Genomic DNA, 22,676 nt, shown 5'->3' on the forward strand with positions numbered 1-22,676 from the left:
CCCCTGCGCACCTGTCCCTCTTCTCCAAGCTTCTCCATCACTGCTTCTATGGAGTCCTTGGCTGGCTCCTCCCTCTCTCTTTCTCTCTCTCTCTCTCTGCCTCTCTCTCTCTCTCTCTCTCTCTCTCTCTCTCTCTAAGATTTATTTATTTATTTGAAAGGCAAAGTAGAGAGAGAGGAAGAGGAGATCATCCATCCGCTGGTTCACTCTCCAAATGGCTGCCAGGAGCCTGGAACTCCATCTGGGTCTCCCACGTGGGTGCAGGGGCCCAAGCACTTGGCCATCTCGCACTGCTTTCCCAGGCCACAGCAGGGAGCACTGAGATTCGAACCGGCGCCCATAAGGCATGCCGGCTTGGCAGGCAGCAGTCCAACCTGCTGTGCGATGGCACCGGCCCATCTTCTTTGTCCAGCACATGAAGGGAACACTTTTCAGGTATTGCCTGTGAACGCCCTAGGCAGCAGCAAGGCGAGGACTTGAGTCTTGCTTTGTCCTGCTCCCAGTCCAGGAGCCTTCTATGCCAACTAAGAGGTGTCATCGTGTGACAAGAAAATTGGTGTCCTTGATACCAGATCCCCAGAGGCCACACCAGGCCAGCACCCAAGGGAAGGAAGAAATGAAGTGCTAGGTAGGTGAGACATTTCCCCAGTGGCTTTTCCTGGAGCCCTGTGTCTGGGCTAGCTGCAGAGAGAACGCTGGGCTCCAGTGTGCAGGCTTGGGGTGCCAGCCTTCTGCAACCCACTCGCCAAGGGGGCTGCAGGAACCGTGCCCCGCGCACGCAGGTGCAGTGTGTGAGTGCGTTGTGTGGCACGTGCTTGCACCTCCAGCCTTGCAGCTCAACAGAGGACAAACAGGAAGGAAGGCGCCGGGTCTGGGCTTCAGGGGCTGAGGGGGAGGGGGGGTGGGAGGGGAGAAAGGGGGGAGGGTGGAAGGGCGGCCCCAAGGCCCTGGTCAGGAAACGTCCCTCTTGGTCCCGCCACACGGAACAGGCACAGGGAACACAGGGTGTGGGCATCCTAGCAGGAAGCGTTCATGTGCGCGCGTGCGCATGTGTGTGGGTGGATGGGTGTGCGCACGCCCGTAAGTGCACGTGTGTGTGAGAGAGAGAGAGCAAAGGAGTGCCCGAAGGTCGGAAGGCCTCTCCTCCTGGGGGAGATCCGGCCAGGGCAGCGCGCGGAGGAGGAAGAGGGTGTGGGTGTCTGGCATCATCCACACACCAGCCCCTGGGGAGGAAGCCGGCTTGCACAGGGGCGCTTTAAGCCTGGCCTGCCTCCCCCCACTCCCCCACCTCACTTCCTGCCCCTCATCTCCGCTGGGTCCTAATTGAGGAGGAGAAGGAGGGGCGTAGGAGGGGCTGTCCTCAGGGTGCTGGAACTGTCTGTCCTTTTACCCCTTCCTCACCGCCACCATAAGGGGGACCAAAGGCGCAGCTTCTCCAGGCCATGCCTGGCCTCAGTTTCCCCACTTATAAAGGAGAGATGTTCTAGGAAGGCAGGCCCCGAGGGCTGGGGGTGGCAGTCGCAGGGCACGAGGCCTGGATGCAGACCACAGAGGCCAGGGGCAGGAAGGCAGATGGAGGAGGCTGGGAACCTGCTGCCTGCGGAGAGAGGCCAGGGAGGGGTGTGGGGGAGGGGCAGGGGAGGAAGTCCTTGCCTGGGCAGGTCACTGGGAGGCTGGCTCGGGGCGGGGCGGCGATGGAGAGCAGATCGGAGCTGGAAGCACCTTCACGCCTCCGCCCAGCTGCCCGGGGAGCCCAAGAGCCCAGCCAGGTAAGGGGCTTCCAAGGGGCCTCGGGGGTCCGGCCAGCCCCTCCCGCCCAGTTCTCAGTCGTCAGAGCAGGGGTCTATGCGGCTGCCTCGGGTGCCTACCCCAAGTCTGGCTGGCTGGCCTGCTGGCCTGGGCACCTGTCTGTCTCACTGCCCCTCTACCCTCCCTGCGCACACGCCGGCCCAGCAAGCACTGCCCCGAGCCTCCCACCAGCTGCGGTCCAGAGCCCCGGCAGGCGGGGGGCTGGCCCCTGGGTGGAGGCTGAGCTGGCCCGTCTCCCGCAGGCACTCAGGACACCTGCCGCGGCCCATCGTGCTCATGGCGTCCACCGCTTCAGGTAGCGTTCCAGCCACTGGGCCCTGCTGACCCGGCTGTGCTGAGCCCGGTGGCTGAGTGGGTTTGATGGAGGGAAGCAGCCCTTGTTCTGAGACCTTCCTCACCCTCCTCCCCCCCGCCCCGGGGGGGCCTGGCAGACTCTACCCAGCACTCCCGGGCTGGGGCTGGGCTGAGGCTGCCCTGTCCTTCCCGGCCCCAGGAGCCTGGGGCACAGACGCGGCTTCCGTAGAGTAGGGGAGCGTGGGAAGGGGGAGGCACCGGGTGGGACCCTGCTTGGCCTTGAGTCCCAGTGCACAGCCGCTGCCTGATTCAGTGCTCCCCCCCCCAGCTGCACCCAGGCCCCTCTCTCCACCCAGCCCGCCCGGCAACGGCAGCCAGAAGGAGCCGGTGGGCGCCCGGAACCCGGTGCTAGTCCGCGCAGAACTGGCCCTGCTCTCCACCGTCTTCGTGGCCGTGGCCCTGAGCAACGGCCTGGTGCTGGGGGCCCTGGCACGGCGGGGCCGGCGGGGCCGCTGGGCGCCCATGCACGTCTTCATCGGCCACTTGTGCCTGGCTGACCTGGCCGTGGCACTGTTCCAAGTGCTGCCCCAGTTGGCCTGGGATGCTACCGACCGCTTCCACGGGCCCGATGCCTTATGTCGGGCCGTCAAGTACCTGCAGATGGTGGGCATGTATGCCTCCTCCTACATGATCCTGGCCATGACGCTGGACCGCCACCGTGCCATCTGCCGCCCCATGCTGGCATACCGCCATGGAGGGGGGGCACACTGGAACCGGCCAGTGCTGGTGGCCTGGGCCTTCTCCCTGCTCCTCAGCCTGCCCCAGCTCTTCATCTTCGCCCAGCGCGACGTGGGAGACGGCAGCGGGGTGTTTGACTGCTGGGCCCAGTTTGTGGAGCCCTGGGGCCTTCGTGCCTATGTTACCTGGATCGCCCTGATGGTGTTTGTGGCACCCGCCCTGGGTATCGCCGCCTGTCAGGTGCTCATCTTCCGAGAGATTCACGCCAGTCTGGTGCCAGGGCCATCCGAGAGGGCGGGGGGCCGCCGTGGAGGGCGCCGGACAGGTGGGCCCAGCGAGGGAGCCCGGGTGTCGGCAGCCGTGGCCAAGACCGTGAGGATGACGCTTGTGATTGTCATTGTCTACGTGTTGTGCTGGGCACCCTTCTTCCTTGTTCAGCTGTGGTCTGTGTGGGACCCGGAGGCGCCTCGGGAAGGTGGGTGCGGCTTTGGCCAGGGCCAAGGGGGGCGGTCCTCAGGCTTGGCGGCACACACACACACACACACACACACTCGCTCCTCCACTCCCTCCCCCAGCTGCGTGCTCACGCGGAGCGCCCCTCCCTCGCGGGCATTAGGAGCACAGCCCCGCCCGGCCACCCCGAGCCTCAGCCTGGCCTCCTGCACCCCGCAGGTCCCCCCTTCGTGCTGCTCATGTTGCTGGCCAGCCTCAACAGCTGCACCAACCCCTGGATCTACGCCTCCTTCAGCAGCAGTGTCTCGTCGGAGCTGCGCAGCTGGCTCTGCTGTGCTCGGAGGCACACTCTGCGCAGCCTGGGGCCCCAAGACGAGTCCTGCGCCACCGCCAACTCCTCGCTGGCCAGGGACACGGCGTCCTGAGCGCTCAGCCGCCCGCCTGCCCGGGCCGGCCCTGGGAACTGCTGGGGGAGAGGGGCCCGTGCAGCAGCGGCCAGAGCCTGCGGTTTGCTGTGCCACACCGTGAGGCCCTGGGCAAGCTCTGCCCCTCTGGGGCTCCCCGGCCCCCGTTGTCCAAGGACATCCTTGGGCTCCAAAACCGTGAGTGACCCCCGAGGCAGCTCCTCTGTGCCTGGCATGACGGGAGAGTGCAGTAGAGGGCCATGGTGTGTGTGTGGGGGGGGGCAGTAGGCAACCTTCCACCCGGGCAGGTGCTCCCCAGGGTGCTTCCTGTCTCTGCGTCTCTGACCTCTCCCTTCCCACTGGGTCGCCAGTAATAACTGCAGCTCATTTCCATGCAGCGAGGGTTCTCCTTGGAGAAGGAACTCTGTGGATGCGCAGGCATTGCACAGACCTCCACGGAGCTCCTCACGCCCACAGACACGTGCACGGCTCTGCAGCCCACGAGGCTGGCAGCCAAGCCTTTAAAGGCACAGGGGAGGGGCCCGTGTTGTGACACAGCGGGCTATGCCACCGCTTGCGATGCCGGCTTCCCATCAGGGCAGTGGCTCGAGTCCCGCTCCTCCGATGCTGAAGCAGCTCCCTGCCCATGCACCTGGGAAAGCAGCGGAGGATGCCCGGATGCGTGGCCCCTGCACCTGTGTCGGAAGCCTGGATGGACTTGCCGGCTCCTGGCCTCAGCCTGGCCCAGCCCTGGCTGTTGCAGCCATCTGGGGAGTGAACTTGCAGATGGAAGATTCCTCTCCCTCTCCCTCCCCCTCCTCTCCCTCTCGGTTTCAAATAAATATATTTAAAAAAAAACGTACAGGTTCCAATCAACGTAGCCCCTGGATAGACAGCTGCATGCTGGGGGATGCCCTCCAAGCCGCTGCAGGCATCCAACCTGCACCCGCCTGCCCAGCCCCCCGGGACAGAGCTGGCCCACACCAGGGAGTCCACGCACAGGTCTTTATGAATCACCGCCAATGTCCACCCGCAGCTGAGGGAGAGGCTGATGAGCGCCCCCACTCCACCCCCGGCAGAGCCACAGAGAGGCGGGCCCAGCCTCCTGGCTCAGCTGCCTCCCGCAGGCGCCTAAGCGAGGGCTGCCGGAAAGCCATGAGCCTGCGCAGGCTGGCCAGCTTCGCCAGTGGCCTTCTGGGACAGGGCGGGGCCTGTAAAGGAGCCTGGCCAGCAGCTCTGCCACAACAGCTCAGTGCGGCTTGAAGATGGAGTCCGGGCCCTGGGGATGGGACTCTGAGGAGGCCGTCGCAGCCCCGGGGCCACGGGAGAAGCCTTTGCTCCTGCCTAGGCGGCTGCAGGCCACTGGCTTTGGGCTGCGGGCGCCAGGGCCGGACAAGGTGGCCGCCGCCGTCTTTCCCAAGAGCTCCTGAAACACAGACTCCATGTGCTGTGCCACAGCCTGGTGGAGAAGAAAGATGGAGAGGGGCGTCCGGCCAGGGCCCCGCTGCGGCAGGCAGGAAGCCCCCACCCCCGTCCCTCCCCTGCGCACGCCTGCACCCAGGGCTTCCCGCCCTGAACCCCTGAACCCAAGTCCCTGCTGCCACAGCCTCCTGCAGGGACAGCAGTTCCCCTGAAGGAGGGGTCCCCAGGGCTGAGCCCCCAGCTCCTTCTCTCTCTCTCTCTCTCTCTCTCTCTCTCTCGCTGGCTCAGACTGCAAGTCTTCAACCTCTAGCTGTGGGAGCCGCCAGCACACTGGGAACTGCAAGGTCAGTGCCCCCTGGGGTTTCCCGGCTGCCCCCACCCCGCACACCTGGCCTCTGCCCCCGAATGTCCCCACCGTCTTCATGGCCTCCCTGTTCGGCGCGTCGTGTTCGCAGGACCCTCCGTGCAGGGCAGGGCGTGCGGCCTCGCCAGGCTGTGCCCCTTGCTGGGGCTGCCGGCAGCTCTGCTCCTGCGAGAGCTGCTGCCGCCCCACCCGGCTCCCCAGCCACCCCTTCCTGCCTCCTGCCTCCCTGCCATCTGTCCTCCTCCTCCTCCCTGGTGTGCCCAGCACCTGCCGCGTCACTGCCTGTCACCTAGCTCGGCTCTCGATGCCAGCCTTCAAGTCTGCCCAGAACCCGTTGTTCGCGACCGTCACGACAGCCTGGGCCCAACCCTGTGCCTCCCCCCGCCACAATGTGTGTGCCCCGCGTCCCAGCCAGGCCGAGGGCCTTGTGTTTCCTACCCCACCTCCACCACACGCGCGCGCGCACACACACACACACACACACACACACACACATACCCTGACCACCTCGCCCGCCTGCCCCCTTGTCTGGAGGACTACGAGGGTGGAGATGGGAACCTCAGAGGGGAGGAGTTAGGGTCACGAGGGGGAGCAGAGACCCTGACCCCGGGAGACGGCCTGCCACGTGCCACACAGCCTGTCCCAGCTCTCACCTTGTCCACCTCCACTGGCCGCTCCGGGGACGTGGGGAGCAAGCAGTGTCGTCTGCGCCCAGATGGGCCCACAGTCTCCGGTGGGGTGCCTGGTTCTGGCCTGCAGGGCACAGACAGTAAGCCTGGTGAGGGCCCAGGAAGTCCCCGAGCTAAACCAGCAGTGGCTTCTCCCATCCCGGGGTGGCCAAGGCAAAGAGGTGGGCCCCTGTGGGTTCCCCCACCCCCAGGCTCCTCTAGGGCCGCATTCGGCCCTGGCCCTTTTTCCATGTCCCTCATCTGAAAACGCCTCCCAGCCCCTTGCAGCTGATGCCTGAGCCCAGCCACTTCCGGCCTGGCTCTGTGGGGGCAGCCTTTGGCCCCCACGTCTGCTGCCTTTGGTGGTCAGAAATGGCGATTCTCGGGCTCTGCCTGGACCTCCAGAACCCCCGGCCAGGGGCACAGCTCACTCACCCCGCGGGCAGCGTGATGTACTTGTGTGGAATGAGGCCCCGCACGCCGCCCAGCTCACCCCGCCACCAGTCAGGCGAGGCCCGCGTGTGCAGCCGCAGCACGTCCCCGCGCTGGAACGTGAGCTCGTGTGCCGTGCGGCCCGTGTAGGCGAAGCAGGCCACAGCCTCCGTGACGGCCCCCGGGTCCGAGGGTGGCGCCAGGGAGGCCCCCGGGGCGGGGACGGAGGGGGGCGTGCCTGCCAGTCCCTCACCCTCCTCTGGCTCGTTCTCCCCTGCCAGGCCCTCCAGCTGCACGTCCCTAGGGTTGGGAGCAGAGGGAGGCAGGTGAGGCGGGCTCCCTGCCTCCGCTCCCCCACCCCCGCCACGGGCAGGGTCAAGGGCATACCCCAGGCAGCTGGCGGACGGCGGCGCCATGCACTTCTCGTACACGGGGCCCGGCAGCACGGTTGCGGGCGGGAACACCTTGGACGGCTGCACGATGAGGGTCTGCACCAGCTGGTTGAGGCGGCCCTGCAAGGCCACAGGGTCCTGGCCCGCAGGTACGGGCAGCAGCGTGGGCCCGAAGCACACGGCCAGGTTGTAGGGGTCCATCATGTTCTCGTCGCTGTACTGGGCCAGGCTGGGGCGGGGCGGGGGACACGTGGGTCACAGGCGAAGAGCTCCGGGCAGCGTCCCCTGCAGCCGCACCGGCAGCTCGCCTGGCCCCCAGGGACACTCACTGGTTGAGGAAGCTGAAGAGGTAGCGCAGCACCACGAGCACCGACGCCGGCAGCTTGGCCAGCAGGTGGCTCACGGACTCCACTCGCTCGGCCACGGCCTCCAGCTCTGCGAGCCAGGGACACACACACACCACCCCCGCCCCCCACCACCGAAGACAGCCACGTGAGTAGGGCCGCAGCCACTGGGGAGCAGCCCCCCACCCAGCCGGCCTCAGGCCCCGGCCTCACCTGCAGAAGCCAGAAGCTCGTGAAACAAGTCCAGAGGGAAGAGGGGGGGCTCCAGGCTCCGGAAGTAGAGCTTTAGCACCCCAGCCACGGAGTCCAGGTCGTGCATTGTGCAGCCTTCCACCAGCGGGTCCTCCCCTGCAGGCGGCCACTCTCGGCTGAGCCCAAGCACGCCTGCTCCGCCCCCGCCTCCACTCCCACCCAACCCGCCTGTCCCCACCTCTCTCGAAGGCATCACGGATCTCTGAGACCCGGGGCTGGGCACCCGACACCCGGAAGATGCCCTCGTGCTGCAGGCCTGCGGGAGGGGGAGGAGCTGGTGAGCGCCACCCAGTCCCCTCCCAACTGCCTCCAGGGTCGGCCCCGCCCCTGCACCAGGTGCCAGGTGTGAGGGGCAGGTGCCGGAGCAGCTGCTCTTACCGTTGAGGTTAATGAAGCGGATACAGCTCTCCACCACCAGGGGCACGGGCTGGCCTGAGCTCTGGGGACAGAGAGGGCATTGGCTTCACCACCGGCAAAGCGTGTCCAGCCCTGCAGTGTGTTAGAGCCCCTCCTAGGTGCCTGGTAGTGCTGATGCTATTTTGGGTAGTGACTTACAGTTTATTGGCAAATTGTTTGCTGCTGGAACACAAAATGCGATCAAACTCAGGGAAGGTTAGGAACACGGGATGCTGGACTCAGGCAGCCGCGCCCGCCACAGAGGTGGCCCAGGGCTGGAGAAAGAGCTGAAGGTGCAAGTCCCAGGCCAAGCCAGTACCTGGATAAACTTCTGCATGTCTCCCCCAAAGAGTCTGTGGTTATACTGGGAACTGGGGCGAGGCTGGCGGCTCTTCTGGAACTTTCTCTGCGTGTATTGGGTTCTGTAGTGGATGGAAGACGGACCGGAGGAGAGTGGGCACACAGAAGAGGATGCCCCACCTCCCAGCCCAGCCGAACAGCCCTGGACCTCTCTAGTGGTGTCCGAAGCCACTGGGCGAGTGGACACCTAGGCCGGGAGGAACAGGCAGCAGAGCCTGGGCCTCTGGAAGCACTCACCGAGACATCGCCTGCTCCTTGGCACCTGTGGGGAAGAGACAGCGGTCTGTAGAAGCCTGGGGCCTTAGGTGCACCCCAGAGAGACAGGCACGGCCTGAGGGCTTAGGGAAGAGCAGCGCCAAGGGCTGCAGAGGGGCCAGGAGGAGGGGGAGCAGGCGCACCTCGCTGGATGGCCTCCTGTAGCTTCTCATGCTTGGCCTGCAGCTTGGCGAGGACACTCCGCCCGCTCAGGTACTCCTGGAGTTTCTGGGAAGCCCGAGAAGTCACAGCTTTAGCCCCGCCCAGCACCTCGCGCACCGCCCCCGCCCCCACTCCGTCCTGCCCTCCCAGGCAGCCCCCCACCGCGATGTAGAAGCTCTCCGTCTCCTGCTGCTGGCCCCGCCTCCGGCCCAGCTGCCGAGCGCCGGGGTCGGAGCTGGTGGACTTGAGGGACTCGGTGGAGGGGCTGGCCTGGAAGGAGTCCAGCGTGTCCCCGTCATCTGACGCCACCACCTCCAGCAGTGCCTGCAGTGTCGCCTTCAACGTCTTGTTCACCTGGGGAGGCGACAGGAAGCCCGACTCAGCAGACGCGGGAAGAGGCGGCCCCGCAGCCGGCTGCCGCTCCCCGGCCCCTCCCTGAGCCAGGCCGCCGTACCTCCTCAGTCTCGACCGCCTGCCGGTCCAGGCGGTTCTGAATATTCTGGGCTCGGGGCAGAAGCTCGTCCCTCAGCTCCAGCTCCACCTGGATCTCAGCCACCTGCAGGGGGCAGTGTGCAGGGGGCTGAGGGCCGCGCCTGGGCTGGAGGGAACTGCCCTGCCCCATGGCTAGGTATCTCCCTAGGGAACTGAACACGCATGTCCGTACCAAGACTTGGCGGCAAACGTTCACGGCAGCGTTCCTCCTGACAGCCCACAGGTACGAACAAGCCACACAGCCCCCAACTGACGAATGCAGAAGCATGTGCAATGGGATCGCATTCGGCCATGCAAAGGAATGGGGCAGGGGCTGGCGATGTGGCGTGGCAGGTAAAGCTGCCACCTGAGGCGCCGGCAACCCATGTGGGCCCCAGTTCAAGTCCCGGCTGCTCCACTTCCGATCCAGCTCTCTGCTGTGGCCTGGGAAAGCAGTGGAAGATGGCCCAAGGCCTTGGGCCCCTGCACCCATGTGGGAGACCTGGAAGAAGCTCCTGGTACCTGGCTCCTGGCTTTGGATCGGCGCAGCTCTGGCCATTGCGGCCAACTGGGGAATGAACCAGGGGATGGAAGACCTCTCTCTCTCTCTCTTCCTCCCTCCCCCTCCTCTCCCTGTGTAACTCTGACTTTCAAATAAATTAATTAATCTTTAAAAAAAAAAAAAGAATGCAGCAGGCACGTGGCACACTAATGCTCAACCTGGGAACAGCAGGTGGTGGTTCAAGTGCTTGGGCCCCTGCCACACACTTGGGAGACCCTGATGCAGCTCCTGGCTCCTCGGCTCTGATCTGGCTCAGCTCTGGCTGTTGCAGGTATTTGGAGGGAACCACTAGATGGAAGATATTTATCTCTAGCGCTCCCTGTCTCTCTCTGCCTTTCAAGTACAGAGTGATTTATTATTTATAAGAGAGAGAGAGAGAGAGAGAGATCGCTCTTCCACTTCTGATCCAGCTCCCTGCTGATGCACCTGGGAGGCAGTAGGTGATGGCCCAAGTGCTTGGGTCCCTGCCACCCATGTGGGAGACCCGGATGGAATTTCAGCCTCTTGGCTTCAGTCTGGCTCACCCCAGCTATTGCAGCCATTTGGGGACTGAGCCAGCAGATAGAAGGGGTGTGTGTGTGTGTGTGTGTGTGTGTCCCTCTGTCTCTCCTTCTCTCCCTGTCACTGTGCCTTAAAAAAAAAAAATAAACCTTTTCAAAATAATAAAAGAATTTGCTGTAAAGGGAAGGCAGCACCGGTCCATGCGAAAACATGGACGGACCTTGAAAACATTATGCTCAGTGAACGGAGCCAGACACGAAAGGCCACACCGTGTACGCTGCCATTTACATGAGCAAACGTGCGGAGCAGACGCCGCAGAGGCGCGCACGCCAGGGGCCGGCGTGGGGGCGTGGCCGTGCTGGGATGCCGGCAGTGCCGCTGAATGCTCACGGCTGACCTGCCTGGCGTGGGAGCTCCATCTCAACAAAGCTGCTTCTGGAAAACAAAGACCGCTGAGGAGGGCTGGGCTGCGAGCCCCAGGAGCCCCAGGAGACCGCGCCCAGGCAGAGGAGAGGACACAGGGGACAGAGAGCAGCCTGCGCCTGGGCAGCGCTGACGGCGGGGAAGGCAGCGCTGCAGGCAGTGAGGAGCCCGCCGCTGCTGCCGCCGCCGCCGCCGCTGCTTTTTTCTGGTTTATAAAAACTATTAGTTAATTGATTGATTGATTTGAAGGCAGAGTGATGAGACATGAATCTTTCATCCACTGGTTCACTCCCCAGATGGCCACAACACCCAGGGCTGGGCCAGGCTGAAGCCAGGAGCCAGGAACTCCATGCGGGTCTCCCCCTGCGGGTGCAGGGGCCCAAGCACTGGGCCATCTTCTACTGCTTTCCCAGGTGCATTAGCCGGGAGCTGGATCAGAAGTGGAGCAGCCGGGACTCGAATGAGCATTCAGATATGGGCTAACGGCATCAGAAGCAGACAACCCACTGCAGCACAACGCCCACCGGGTCCGCTCTTTGAGACGTGTAAGTATCTACAACACTCAGACATTATAAAGCTGGCCCCCCATGGCGTGGCGGGTAAAGCCGCCGCCTGCAGCGCCAGCATCCCATATGGGCGCCAGTTCGAGCCATGGCTGCTCCACTTCCAATCCAGCTCTCGGCTATGGCCTGGGAAAGCAGGAGAAGATGGCCCAAGTCCTTGGGCCCCTGCACCCAAGTGGGAGACCCGGAAGAAGCCTTTGGCTACTGGCTTTGGATCGAGCCAGCTCTGGCTGTTGTGGCTATTTGGAGAGTGAACCAGCAAGTGGAAGACTGACCTCTCTCTCTCTCTCTGTCTCTCTCTCTCTCCCTGACTCTGCCTCTATGTAACTCTGCCTTTCAAAATGAACAAATAAATATTTTTGAAAATTAAACATAGGGGTCAGCATTATGGCATAGCAGCTTAAGCTGCCACCTGCAGTACCGGCATCCCATACGGGTGCCAGTTCAAATCCTTGCTGCTCCACTTCTGATCCATCTCACTGCTAATGCACTGAGAAGGCACAGGAAGATGACCCAAGGGCTTGGGCCCCTGCACCCACGTGGGAGATCCAGAAGAAGCTCCGGCTCCTGGCTTCAGATTGGCCCAGCTCTGGCCACTGCAGCCATTTGGGGAGTGAACCAGTGGATGGAAGATTCTCTCTCTCTCTCTCCCTCTCTCCTCTATCACTCTGCCTTTCAAATAAATCTTTTTAACAAATAAAATAGAATGACACCTAGGGAGTGAGGACTGTGTTACATGCAGGCGGCTCGGTGCTCCTGCTGCTCCGGGCTCCCCCAGTCCCACCCACTATGAAGGGATACAGCGAGCGGCAGCGGTGGGTAGTCATAGGGATAGGGAGGACATTCAGACCCGTGTGCCCATGGGGAGGACCCGTGAGCACAGGCTGCTCAGTGAGACTAGGCAGGCACAGCGGGACAAGTTGTGTCAGGGTCCACCTAGAGGAGTGGCGCTCACAGAGACACACAGCAGCAAGCCGGGGCCAGGGCCTGTGAGCTGGTGCTGTGCGCAGAGCCTCCTAAAATCTTTCCAACAAGGGACAAAAGCTCTGGGGAGAAAGATGTCACACGAGACGCCCAGACTACCTGTAACCTCCTACAGGGAAACGGATTGCAGCCCGAATTCTACGCCTGGCCCAAGTACCAGTCAGTGGCAGGCGGGGAGTAGGGACATCCCCAGATACACCAAGTCCAGACACCACTGGCGCAGGCGCCCACCGAGGCGAGGGGAAGAAAGCAGAAACAATGCAGACGTGGCACCCAGGAGAGAGAGGGCCCCACGAAGGGGGAGCCACAGGCAAGGGCAGCCGCAGAGCCCTAGGCCAAGGCGGGACAGGGCTCAGCCGTGACCAGGCTCTGCTGTCAGCATAGCGTCAACGCGGGATGTTCATTTGTCCCCAAAGTCGGAGGTGATTGCACGGCGAAAAAGAACGAGAGGGCGGTGTGAGGCTGCCTGTGGGGTCTGGGCCCGAAAGTCCACGGCAGCCCCATGTGAGCCCTCAGGAACACCGCCATCCGACTTCAGGGGAAAGTAACTCAAGCCCCAAGTCAGCCACTACGGCAGCCCACACATGCCGGGACCGAGCCGAAGGTGTCGCTTCCTCATACTGCTTATGTGGGCTTACTTCCTTCCAAATTTGCAAGTGGAAAAATTTCAAACACACAGGAGCTGATGGTGCCTTGGAGCTGGAGCAACCTCTCTAGGGAGCCACCCGGCCCGAGACCTTGGGAGCAGGGGGCTGCGCCCGGCGGTTTGCATTCCCCTGTGCAGCCCGCCCTGAGTCGGCTCCAGTGAAGACCAGACCCTGTCAAGCCCTCTGCCCTGTGCCTCACCTCATCGCCCTCATGGGGCTGGTAGTCAAAACGCAGCGGGGGGCAGAAGGCCGTCGCATGCACCTCAAGCACCTTGGCCTTGTCCCCTGGGGGATCCAGGGCCTCCAGGGCCTCTTCCAGGCTGCACAGGCCCTGCATGTGAGAGGCCTGGGTGCGGCTCTCAGCAGCCACGTAGCTCCGGAGCGCCTGCCCCAGGGCCAAGTGGAAGCCTGTGTCACAGCACTGCGGAGAGGCAAGGAGACACTCGGTGGCTGCGGCACGCCCTGTGGTCGCTGGCGCCCGGGCCGCTGTCCACCCACCCAGGACTCACGTCCATGAGGTCCAAGATGTCGCACAGGTAGTAGTTGCTGACAGCAGCGTTGACGCTGGCCAGGCTCAGCAGGTATTCATTCCGTGCCTTTGTGCACTGGAGTTTGTGCTCCAAGAACTTGGCGTGGCGCTGCTCGGGACAACGAAGTGCACAAGCATGGTGCGCTCAGCCTCCGCCCCGCCTCCGCCCCGCCTCCGCCCTCTCCAGCCAGCGGCCCTGGGCTCCCTGGGACGGGCCCCAGCAGCCCGCCACGTGCCTGGCCACGCGCCAGTCCTTGAGCAAGGGAAAGGCAGGCTCTGGGAGAAGGGAGAGGCGATGACAATGGCTGCCCTGGGCTCAAGGACTCTCCTCCCGCTCTGTGTCTCAGGCCTATTGGCACTGTCCTCCACTACTGTCCCTAGCTGGAAGAACCCTCTAGAGGCAGCAGCGCTGAGCAGGCCAAGGCCCGCCCCCTACTGGAGGTCTGTGGTTCTGCTCCCTTCCTGTGCACCCTGTAGGCGAGGGGGGGAGGGTGCGCTGAGGACAGGGACAAAGGGCCAGGAGCCCTGCAGGCCCACCTTTTCCACCAGCCGCCCACCCTTCTTCACGGAGCTCCTGCGGAGGGGCCCTGCCTCAGTGGCGGCGGCAGCGGGGGCAGCAGGGGCAGCAGGGGCACTGCGCCCTGCCCGCTTCTCCTCTTGTCGCTCAGCTTCTCGGAGCTTGGCCTCGGCGTTCACGCTCTCCACGTGATACGCGTGATAGGTCTTCTTGGCCTGCAAAGAGGCCAAGGCCAGGCAGCTCTGCTGAAGGCCAGGACCGCAGCCAGCCCTCGCCCCCTCCCCCAACTCCCGGCCCATGTGGCACTGGGACCTGGCACCCACACGACCCCACGCGAGAGCTTAGCGTAACAGCCGTGTGGCCACAGCAGGTCCCCTACACCATGGTCTCCCCCGGAGCCCAAGGTGGGGGAATGAGATGGTGCGGAGTGTTCTTGCCCTGCTCTGATTGGTGCTGCTCCACGGGGTCCTGGGGGCAGCCCTGCTCCCTGGCCAGTCCTCACCGTCTGCAGCTCTGACACCACCTCCAGGAGCTCCTCCTGCAGCTGCTGCACCAGGTCCTTACTCTAGAGGCAGACGGGAGTGTGAGCAGCACAGCGGCCGCCGCCTGGGGTGCCTGCCGACCTCCGCGCTGGGCCGTCTCGGGCCAGGCAGGTGCGCTCCACTCGACGCCTGCCTGGCCTCCCTCCCGTGCCCTCCGAGCTGCAGCGCCCACAGCCTGAGCCCCCATCAGCTGCCCTCACTAGATGCCAAGGCTTCCCAGCACTCCCACAGCCCAGGACAAGAGCCCTACCTTCCGCACGAGGCGTCCCACGTCCTCCGCGATGTGGCTCAGGCGCTGGGCCGAGGGCCCCGCTAATGCCTCGCTGAGGGCTGCGCTCTCCCGGCTCTGCTGCCGCGTGTGCTGCAGCAACACGGCCCAGCAATGCAAGGGTGACAAGAGGGAAGGCTCCTTCCTGGGAGCAGAGGGGCACTCAGGCCAGGCCACGGGAGCTTCGGGCCCCGGGGCCACGCACTGGGGCCCGCTGCGCTACCTACCGGAAGCTTTGGTGCTCCCGGCTGCTGCCCCCGAGGCGGCCCCCGCGGCTGGAGAAGCGCTCTGCCAACTTCTCCAGGCCCCGGGAGTACTCGAGCTCCACCTCGGCGCGGCGACGCATGAACTCGGCTAGCTCCTGCAGCAGCTCCCGCCGAAGCTCGCCCTGCAGCTCCAGGCAGCGCAGCTGCTCGCCCAGCTGCCCGCGCATCTCTGCGGAGGAGCACGGGCTCAGGCCTGCGCTGGCTCAGTGGCCCAGGCCAGCAACGCCAGCGCAGGGTGGGAGGGGCAGGGACGCGCGGACCCCTGCCTGCCCGCGCCCAGGCTCCCCGTGCCTGGCCCCAGCTAAGGGCTGGGGCGAGACAGGTCTGGGCTCAGAGAAGGCTCCTGGGGAAGTGTCCCTGGGGCTGGGGCTCAAGGACAATGGCCAGGCTGAAGGACAATGGCCAGACCCTCCTGGTCGAAGAGGCAGGGGAAGGCGGAGGGCAGAGCTGGGCAAAGGCCCCGCCCGGAGCTGTGCACGACCGGGGACCACAGGGCCGCCCCGGGCGCCTTGCAGCTTGGCTTCTTGGCCCTCCCTGGTTCCCCTGCCACTTCCTTCCCCCTGGGCTCCCAGGAGCCTGGCGCACAGCCCGCGCTGAACTCACGACCTCAGTGGCCAGGAGTGCTGCCCTTTAGCCCCAGGGAAAGGCAGCCCCGCGGTGAGAGCGGGGTGGGGGGGCCAGCAGGAGCTGATTGGCGCTGGTAGGTCAACGGATGGTGCGGGGCTGGCTGTGTCTCCGGTCCCCAGTTCCTGCTCCCGGTCGCCCACCCACCCCAAGGGGAGAGCCACACCCAGGGCCCCACACCACCATGGGCCTTCTGACACCTTATCGGTCGCACGATTTGGCAACGCGGCTTCCCCCCACCCACCCACACAGACCCAAAGCAAAGAAGTGCTTGAGCGAGCGACTTAAGCAACCCGCTGCAGGCACTGGGGCAGGCACATTTGAGACACAGGGTTGGAGAGGGCTGGCCCAGTGCCTGCCCTCCCAGAGCTGGGACCAAAATGGGAGGACAGATGGCATCTGGGCACGCATATACCAGAATGTCCAAGAGCACTGGGAGCTAAGACAGACACGCAAGGCATAGTGGGAGTGGGGTCGGTAGAGGGGAGTCCAAGAAGGGGCAGGACAGATGGCCTCACGCCCATGGTGCGGGGAGGCTTCCCAGTGACGGATTCCAAGTGACATGGGAGCCACAGAGGTGTGGTCATGTGAGCCGGCTTCATCTCCAGGGCTGCACGGAGCCCAGGTGGCAGCCACTGAACTAGTGCAGGCCAAACGCAGCAGAGACTGAGACTGAGGGAGCCACCGCGAACAGCTAAGCGCCACTGGATGGCTCTCCTGCCGATGACATCCCAGGAGCGCAGGCCCCGCAGTGCACTTCCCAGGGTCTCCCGGTGGAGGACGCCTCTATTCTCAGCACCCCAGCTTTCGGTGGGGTTGCCCTCTCGCGCTGACTCCAGGCCCCCGACACCTGGCTGAATGCATCACCCAGCCCTCGGCCCCTCCACCCGCAGTGGGCTAGCTCGGTGAGGGGCCCAGGCACCACGATCCTAAGCCTTTTCCTGGAATTCCTGAAGAGGAGCCATGTCTTTCCACGGAGGGGCCAGGCTGGGTAAATGCGAGTCTCGGCTGGGAGCGCCTCCCTATGGTGAAATGAACTCGGGCCAGGGCAGAGCCCAGGACACCTAGGGTAAGACACGGAAGGAGCCACATGTTCCACCCAAGGCTGGCCTCCAGGGACTGACCCCTAGGGCTGCGGGCCAGGTGGGGTGGGCCCGGACGCCAGGGATTTCACCTAGGAACGTCTTCGCGGAGTCAGAGGAGCATGTGGGGGCTTCGCCCTCTGGAGCCTGCCCGGCGCTCCTGGCACACGCATGTTCTAACCCTGGGGACGCATTACTAGGGACTGGAACTGAGTGGAGCGGCGGACCACGGCACTGTTTCTCCTTCACTGCCGCCTTGCCTCCAGCACTAAGGGACACCCTCGTCGCAGAGGGTCCGAGCACCCTTCCTTGACCCGCGTGAGTCATTTCAGGGCAGGGACTGGGTCCCCCTGGCTCCGCAGTGTGTTCCCAGGGCCTGGGTCACACACAACACATGCACACACACATGTGGCCAAAGGAAGCAGAGAAGCCCGTGTGCTTGACTTGCAGAGCTGGGCCTGAGGCCCCAGCACACTTCCTGTGAGCATGGCATTCGCTCTCACTTCTGCTGACAAGCGAAGCGAGCGAGAAGATGGCCTCCCAAAGCGCGACTGTGCTGACCTTTCAGAATTTAGGGAGTCGAGCCAGTCCCCCGTTTTCCTAGCGCAGTAGGGGGCGGGTGGGAAACAAGCTAAGAATGTCAGAGAGCCAGAGCAAGCGAGGAACGGACATCTGAAGACAGTCTTCCTCCAAACTCCAAAATTGCAGGGTCAACTATCTGATCCGTATTTGCTGATCCAAGAGTTGTCAAAGCGCTTCAGCTTCGTGGTGTTTGGAGAGCTGCAGCCACCTCAAGCGAGCTCTGGACAACGTAATCCGGAAAACGGAGCGAGTGACAGTGACAAAGGGGACAGGCGGCTGAAGGCACCAGGGCCCTCAGATGCTGCCTCTTTTCCTTTGCAAGAGTGCCCTGGCCCAGAATAAGACTGGCAGAAGCTCCCAGCGACGATTTGCGAAGCTCATTTGCATGTGATTTGCACAAGGGTGTTTACCAGAGCCAAAAGCCCTCTCATTTCAGAAGGCTGCAGCCAAGTCACCACCCTGTTCAGTCTCTCAAGCCAAGACTCAGACTCACTACACCGGCTTGACCCAGAGACGGTGGCTGTCCCTCCTGAGTCACCTCGGTGCCCCAGGGAGGGGACTACAGTGCTGCGAGGATGAGCAGCCCGCTCCCTCCACTCCCTGAATGTCTCTGCCACCCCCCAGCAAAGTCAAAGCGATCAAGCGAGGAAGAGGGAGACCCAAGGAGCGCAGAGACGGGGCAGGGAGGAAGGGGGACTCGCGGGCGCCAGGAAGCCAGCAGGGGCTTCGGGCTCCTTCCTCCACCCACCTCCACAGGTCGCTGGCAAAGAGCAGCGTCCGAAGGCTGAGCGGGCGAGCCGCTTCCGACTCCCCCACGACCTCTGGGGTCTCCGCAGAGAACCAGGTCAGGAGCACCCGGCGCCCTCTCACCTTTGATTTGCGTCTCATACTCGGCCTGCAGCCCCCGCTCCCGCCGCAGCTTTCCGTGTGCGGCCATGAGGGCCAGGCGGCAGTGCCGTCGAGCCCCGCTGCTCCCACGCGGCCACGAGCAGGCCGGGCGCTGGGACCTGGGGCGCTGCGACCAGCACCCTGCACGGCTCCGCCCCGCGCCGCCCCGCCCCCAGCGAGGCCCCCAACGGGACGGGGCGGGGCGGTCCGGGCCTGGTACTGCCCCTCTCAAACCCACTACTCCCGGCCTTATTGCCCCGCCCCCTGCGCCGGCACCTGGGCTGCCTGTGGCCCCAGCCCAGCCGCCAAGAGCTCAGGAACAGAGGGAGAGCCCCAGTTGGCCGCCCTGCTGGCGTCCCCCCATTACCTCCAGTGCACACCGGACACACCCCACCCCCAGCGCATTTTCCCAGCCTCCCAGGACACCAGATGGGGCCCTCTGTTCCCAGGCCACAGCCCTGAGAGTCCTAAGCAACCTGGAGAGCTGGAGTGGGAATGCCCCCCCTTCTTTCCCTCCAGGCCCTGGGGCGGGGGAGGGAGCGGGGTTCAGCTATGGTTCCCCTTCTGTTCTACCCTATAGGGAGGAACAAGCCTCATTTCCTCATAGGTGGTTACCACTTCCTGCTGCCGGAAGAGGCTCTTGGAGCTCCTTGCCCCTGCAGCTTGCACCTGCCCTGTCCTAGGCCTGGGTGGGGGGTAGTCCCCTCAGCGCCGTCTCAGCTAGCCTGGGGCAACTCCTAGGGCCGCCCTCATCCAGTGGGGTTGCCTTTCAACGCTGTCCGCCAACTGGAAGCCACAGGGCAACAGCTTTTCTCCAGTCAACTGGAGAGATGAAGGTAGGTGGTGGGTGACAAGCCACACTAGACAACCGTCTTCAGTCTGATGGAGGAAGCCCTGTAATTTCAGACGGTGCCCAGGGAGGCAGGCCCGCAGCACCAGATGCTGCTGAGCTCCAGGTGTGGGCATCAGGAAGGCTGTACAAGTACCTGCCGCCTTGCGCTGTCAGCCACTAATCCTCTTGCCTGAAGAAGACACACCCCCACGGCTGCCTGTCCTCCCAGCCCCAGTCCTGAGGCCCGTCTCTGCACCACTGCCATGTGTCCACAGAGCTTTGAGCTGCAAAGCCTGGGAGTCCTGCAGGCGTCCAGGACTTGGACTTCCAGCAACTGGTGTCAGATGTAGCAGTGTTGGGGCAGGCGTTCGGCTCAGCGGTTTAGATGCCTGCGCCCAGTAGCACAGTGCCTGGATCTCCCTGCTCATGTGCACCCTGGGAGGCAGCAGGTGATGGCTCGAGGAGATGAGTCCCTGCACCCATGGGAGAGACCCAGATGGAGCTCCAGGCTTCTGGCTTTGGCCAGGCCCAGTGCAGGCTGTTGTGGACACTTGCGGAGTGAACCAGCAGATGGAAGATACCTCTCTCTGTGCGTCTCTGCCTTTCAAACAAAATGAAAATAATTTCTTTTTTTTTTTTTTCTGACAGGCAGAGTGGACAGTGAGAGACAGAGAGAAAGGTCTTCCTTTGCCATTGGTTCACCCCCCAATGGCTGCTGCGGCTGGCGCACCACGCTGATCCGAAGGCAGGAGCCAGGTGCTTCTCCCGGTCTCCCATGGGGTGCAGGGCCCAAGCACTTGGGCCATCCTCCACTGCCTTCCCGGGCCACAGCAGAGAGCTGGACTGGAAGAGGAGCAACCTGGACAGAATCTGGCGCCCCAACCGGGACTAGAACCCGAGGTGCCGGCGCCGCAGGCAGAGGATTAGCCTAGTGAGCTACGGCGGCGCCAGTGAATAATTTATTTCTTAAAAAGAAGTGCTGGGGCTGGGACTGTGGCGTAGCGGGTCAAGCCGCCACTGGCAGTGCGGCATCCCATATGGGTGCCAGTTCTAGTCCCGGCTGCTCCACTTCTGATCCAGCTCTCTGCTATGGCCTGGGAAAGCAGTGGAAGATGGCCCAAGTGCTTGTGCCCCTGCACCCACGTGGGAGACCCGGAGGAAACTCCTGGCTCCTGGCTTCAGTTCGGGCCAGATCTGGCTGTTGAGGCCATCTGGAGAGTGAACCTGTAGATGGAAGACCTCTCTCTCTCTCTGCCTCTGTAACTCTGCCTTTCAAATAAATAAATAAATCTATTTTTATAAAGATTTATTTATTTGAAAGAATTACATAAAGAGAGAAGGAGAGGCAGAGAGAGAGAGAGAGAGAGAGAGAGGTCTTCTATCCACTGGTTCACTGCCCAATTGGCTGCAATGGCCGGAGCTGTGCTGATCCAGAGCCAAGAGCCAGGAGCTTCTTCCGGGTCTCCCACGTGGGTGCAGGGGCCCAAGGACTTGGGCCATCTTCCACAGCTTTCCCAGGCCATAGCAGAGAGCTGGATCGGAAGAGGAGCAGCCGAGACTCCAGCAGGCACTGCAGGCAGCAGCTTTACCCTCTACACCACAGTGCCAGCCCCATAAATCAATCTTAAAAGAAAAAGAAGTGCCAATGTTGGGGTCCTCCAGCAAGGCAGGCAAGCGTGCACGTTAGGCCGCAAACGTCCATGTGCACCCGCACGCAGGCCCGCTCCAGCATCAGGAGAGGCTCATATGTGCCACGGCCGCCTCAGCACGCTGTGCCTGACCCCTAACCTTCCATCGGAGCCTGCCCAGTGCACAAAAGACCCCTTGTCCATCCATCCGAGCCACAGGAAACGGCTGCTGAACTGGTCTGAGCTTCCAAACGGGCTCTTGAGTCCTTTTGAGTCCACAGACACCCTCACCCTGCCTCATGCAGCTGCTGCTTTAAACCCTTGGGGGCCTAGCCCTGCGCTTCACTCCTGTTCGGCAGATGGGCTTGAATGGAAACAGCCTCCTCGTCTTGCGATCATGCAACTAACCGAAAAGCCAGAGCCGCCGAGGTAGGGCCAGGGCTGCAGAACCCATGCAGCTGAGCAGTCATCCCAGGGCTGGCGTGGACCAGCGGAAGACGAGGCCAGCGGTGAGGCTGCTGGCACACGCACGTGGGAGACTACAGGAGAGCCTGTCAGGGAGAGGGTCCCAGACACCGACTGCGTGCGGCTGCTCCCGACCCTCCTACAAAGCACGTTTCCTGGAACTGGGGACTTCAGGGGTCACGGCTGCTTCAGTCTCTGGGACTCACACCACGCGCACGGAGAGGCGGTTCCGGAGCGGGGGGGGGGGGGGGGGGCGGAGCTCGTCTGCCCCCCTCAGCTCATCGGCCAGGAGGCGGGTGCTGCACAGGCAGCGAAGGCGGCGGGGCCCCAAGGCCGGTCAGGTCTGGCCGGCGGCTTGCCTTTTCCCCTGCCCCCCAGGGCCTCCGCAGCTCCCACCTCCTCCCGGGAAACCCAACCGCTTCGGGATGAAAGCGGAGACCGAGCCCCAACGGACAGCACGGGACGCAGGGCAGTGAAAGCACTGGGTGTGCGGAGCCCGTGAGAGCCCCGGCTTAGCACAGGGACCTCTGCAGGACGCCGTGGGAGCCTGCGCGAGCTCGCTTCCCTCAGCGCCGGGGCGCGGCCGACGCAGCGCGCATGCGCACCCGCCCCGCCGCCGCCGAACCAACCGGAGCCTGGGAACGCTGCCCGTCTCGGTCTGCGAACCGGAAGCGACTGACTCCGGACGCTGAGGGCGGGACCGGCTCCCGCCTCCGAACCATACAAAGGGAAGTCCGCGGCTTGAACCAATCAGAACAAAGCCTCCTCCAGCGGCGGCTTTGCGCAGGCGCAGCTGATCTGTCTGCCCCCGCCCTCGCGCTAGTTTCAGCTTTCTGCGCGGCCTGTTGTTGGTCACGTGTCAGGTACGGGCCAAAGAATCTAGCTATGGGATCGGGTGGCGAATTATTCAACCTAGCAGGGGGGCAGCGTGCCACCTGCTGTAGCTGGGGCGTGAGGTATAGTGACAGCTCCGGAGTGCCGGCTCCGCTGGGAGGCAGGCGGCCAGAGGAGCCCCTCCGGCAGCAAGGAGCAGCAAGTTTACATTGTGCGTGCAGCTCTAATGGCGAGTACGTGAGTGTATGCATTTGTCAAAGCCTATGGGACTCGTCAATCCAGGGGGAACCCGAATGTAAACCTGCACTTGGCAGGACCCAAAATGTGAATGAGGGGAAACGGAAGGGCTGGAGAGGCTAGTCTGTACTAAACATAGCCTGTGAGTTATTCTCAAATGAGGGCCCAGGTTCAGGAATAGCTTCAGAAGGCATCATGGGGACCTTAACCCTTAAGATGACGACCAAGCAGAGGCGGCGAAGCAAGCCAAGGTTTGACAGCGGCTACCCAGGCGAGTCCCTCCATTCTGGCCTGGGTTCCTAGCTCAGGCTGGAACATTAACGAGGTCTCTCCCAGAAGTCCAGGGCCCCCTTTCCCAGGCCCAAAGCTGCTGAAAGCCATCAGACTTAGCAGTCTCACCTCCGAAGGCCCGACAGCTCTTCCATTCTACTTGGTAGGCTGCTGCACACCCAAAGGCACTCAAGGAGGCATGTGCCCCCGAACATG

At 63.6% G+C, this 22,676-nt stretch overlaps 2 protein-coding genes across 4 annotated transcripts; one reads left to right on the forward strand and one right to left on the reverse strand.

The window, feature by feature from the left end:
• Positions 1 to 1,332: 1,332 nt before the first annotated feature.
• Positions 1,333 to 4,556, forward strand: AVPR2 (arginine vasopressin receptor 2). Its single transcript, XM_008250316.5, has 4 exons — positions 1,333 to 1,769; positions 2,052 to 2,104; positions 2,432 to 3,316; positions 3,514 to 4,556. Exons 1-4 carry the CDS (start codon positions 1,573 to 1,575, stop codon positions 3,717 to 3,719), a joined length of 1,341 nt encoding a protein of 446 aa, XP_008248538.4. The 5' UTR covers positions 1,333 to 1,572; the 3' UTR covers positions 3,720 to 4,556.
• A 132-nt stretch (positions 4,557 to 4,688) lies between these two features.
• ARHGAP4 (Rho GTPase activating protein 4) lies at positions 4,689 to 18,438 on the reverse strand. Of its 3 annotated transcripts, XR_016227669.1 has the most exons (21): positions 18,177 to 18,357; positions 14,980 to 15,187; positions 14,735 to 14,897; positions 14,445 to 14,507; positions 13,963 to 14,157; positions 13,406 to 13,534; positions 13,096 to 13,317; positions 9,200 to 9,301; positions 8,908 to 9,099; positions 8,727 to 8,811; positions 8,566 to 8,590; positions 8,288 to 8,390; positions 8,128 to 8,151; positions 7,951 to 8,011; positions 7,751 to 7,828; positions 7,534 to 7,668; positions 7,306 to 7,411; positions 6,972 to 7,205; positions 6,588 to 6,884; positions 6,138 to 6,237; positions 4,689 to 5,157 (listed from the first exon to the last, which is right to left on the reverse strand). XR_016227669.1 is itself a non-coding variant. In XM_008250312.5 (20 exons), exons 1-20 carry the CDS (start codon positions 18,241 to 18,243, stop codon positions 4,948 to 4,950), a joined length of 2,775 nt encoding a protein of 924 aa, XP_008248534.3. In that variant the 5' UTR covers positions 18,244 to 18,438; the 3' UTR covers positions 4,689 to 4,947. The 3 variants fall into 3 exon arrangements, 2 of the variants coding, with proteins under 2 accessions (XP_008248534.3, XP_089179908.1); XM_008250312.5 differs by lacking the exon at positions 8,128 to 8,151 and having other exon boundaries at positions 18,177 to 18,438; XM_089323782.1 differs by lacking the exons at positions 8,128 to 8,151; positions 13,096 to 13,317 and having other exon boundaries at positions 18,177 to 18,355.
• Positions 18,439 to 22,676: the final 4,238 nt, after the last annotated feature.

Source organism: Oryctolagus cuniculus, chromosome X (genome assembly GCF_051225735.1).
Source record: "Oryctolagus cuniculus isolate XC-2025 breed Fujian yellow rabbit chromosome X, ASM5122573v1, whole genome shotgun sequence".
Classification (NCBI taxonomy): Eukaryota; Metazoa; Chordata; class Mammalia; order Lagomorpha; family Leporidae; genus Oryctolagus; species Oryctolagus cuniculus.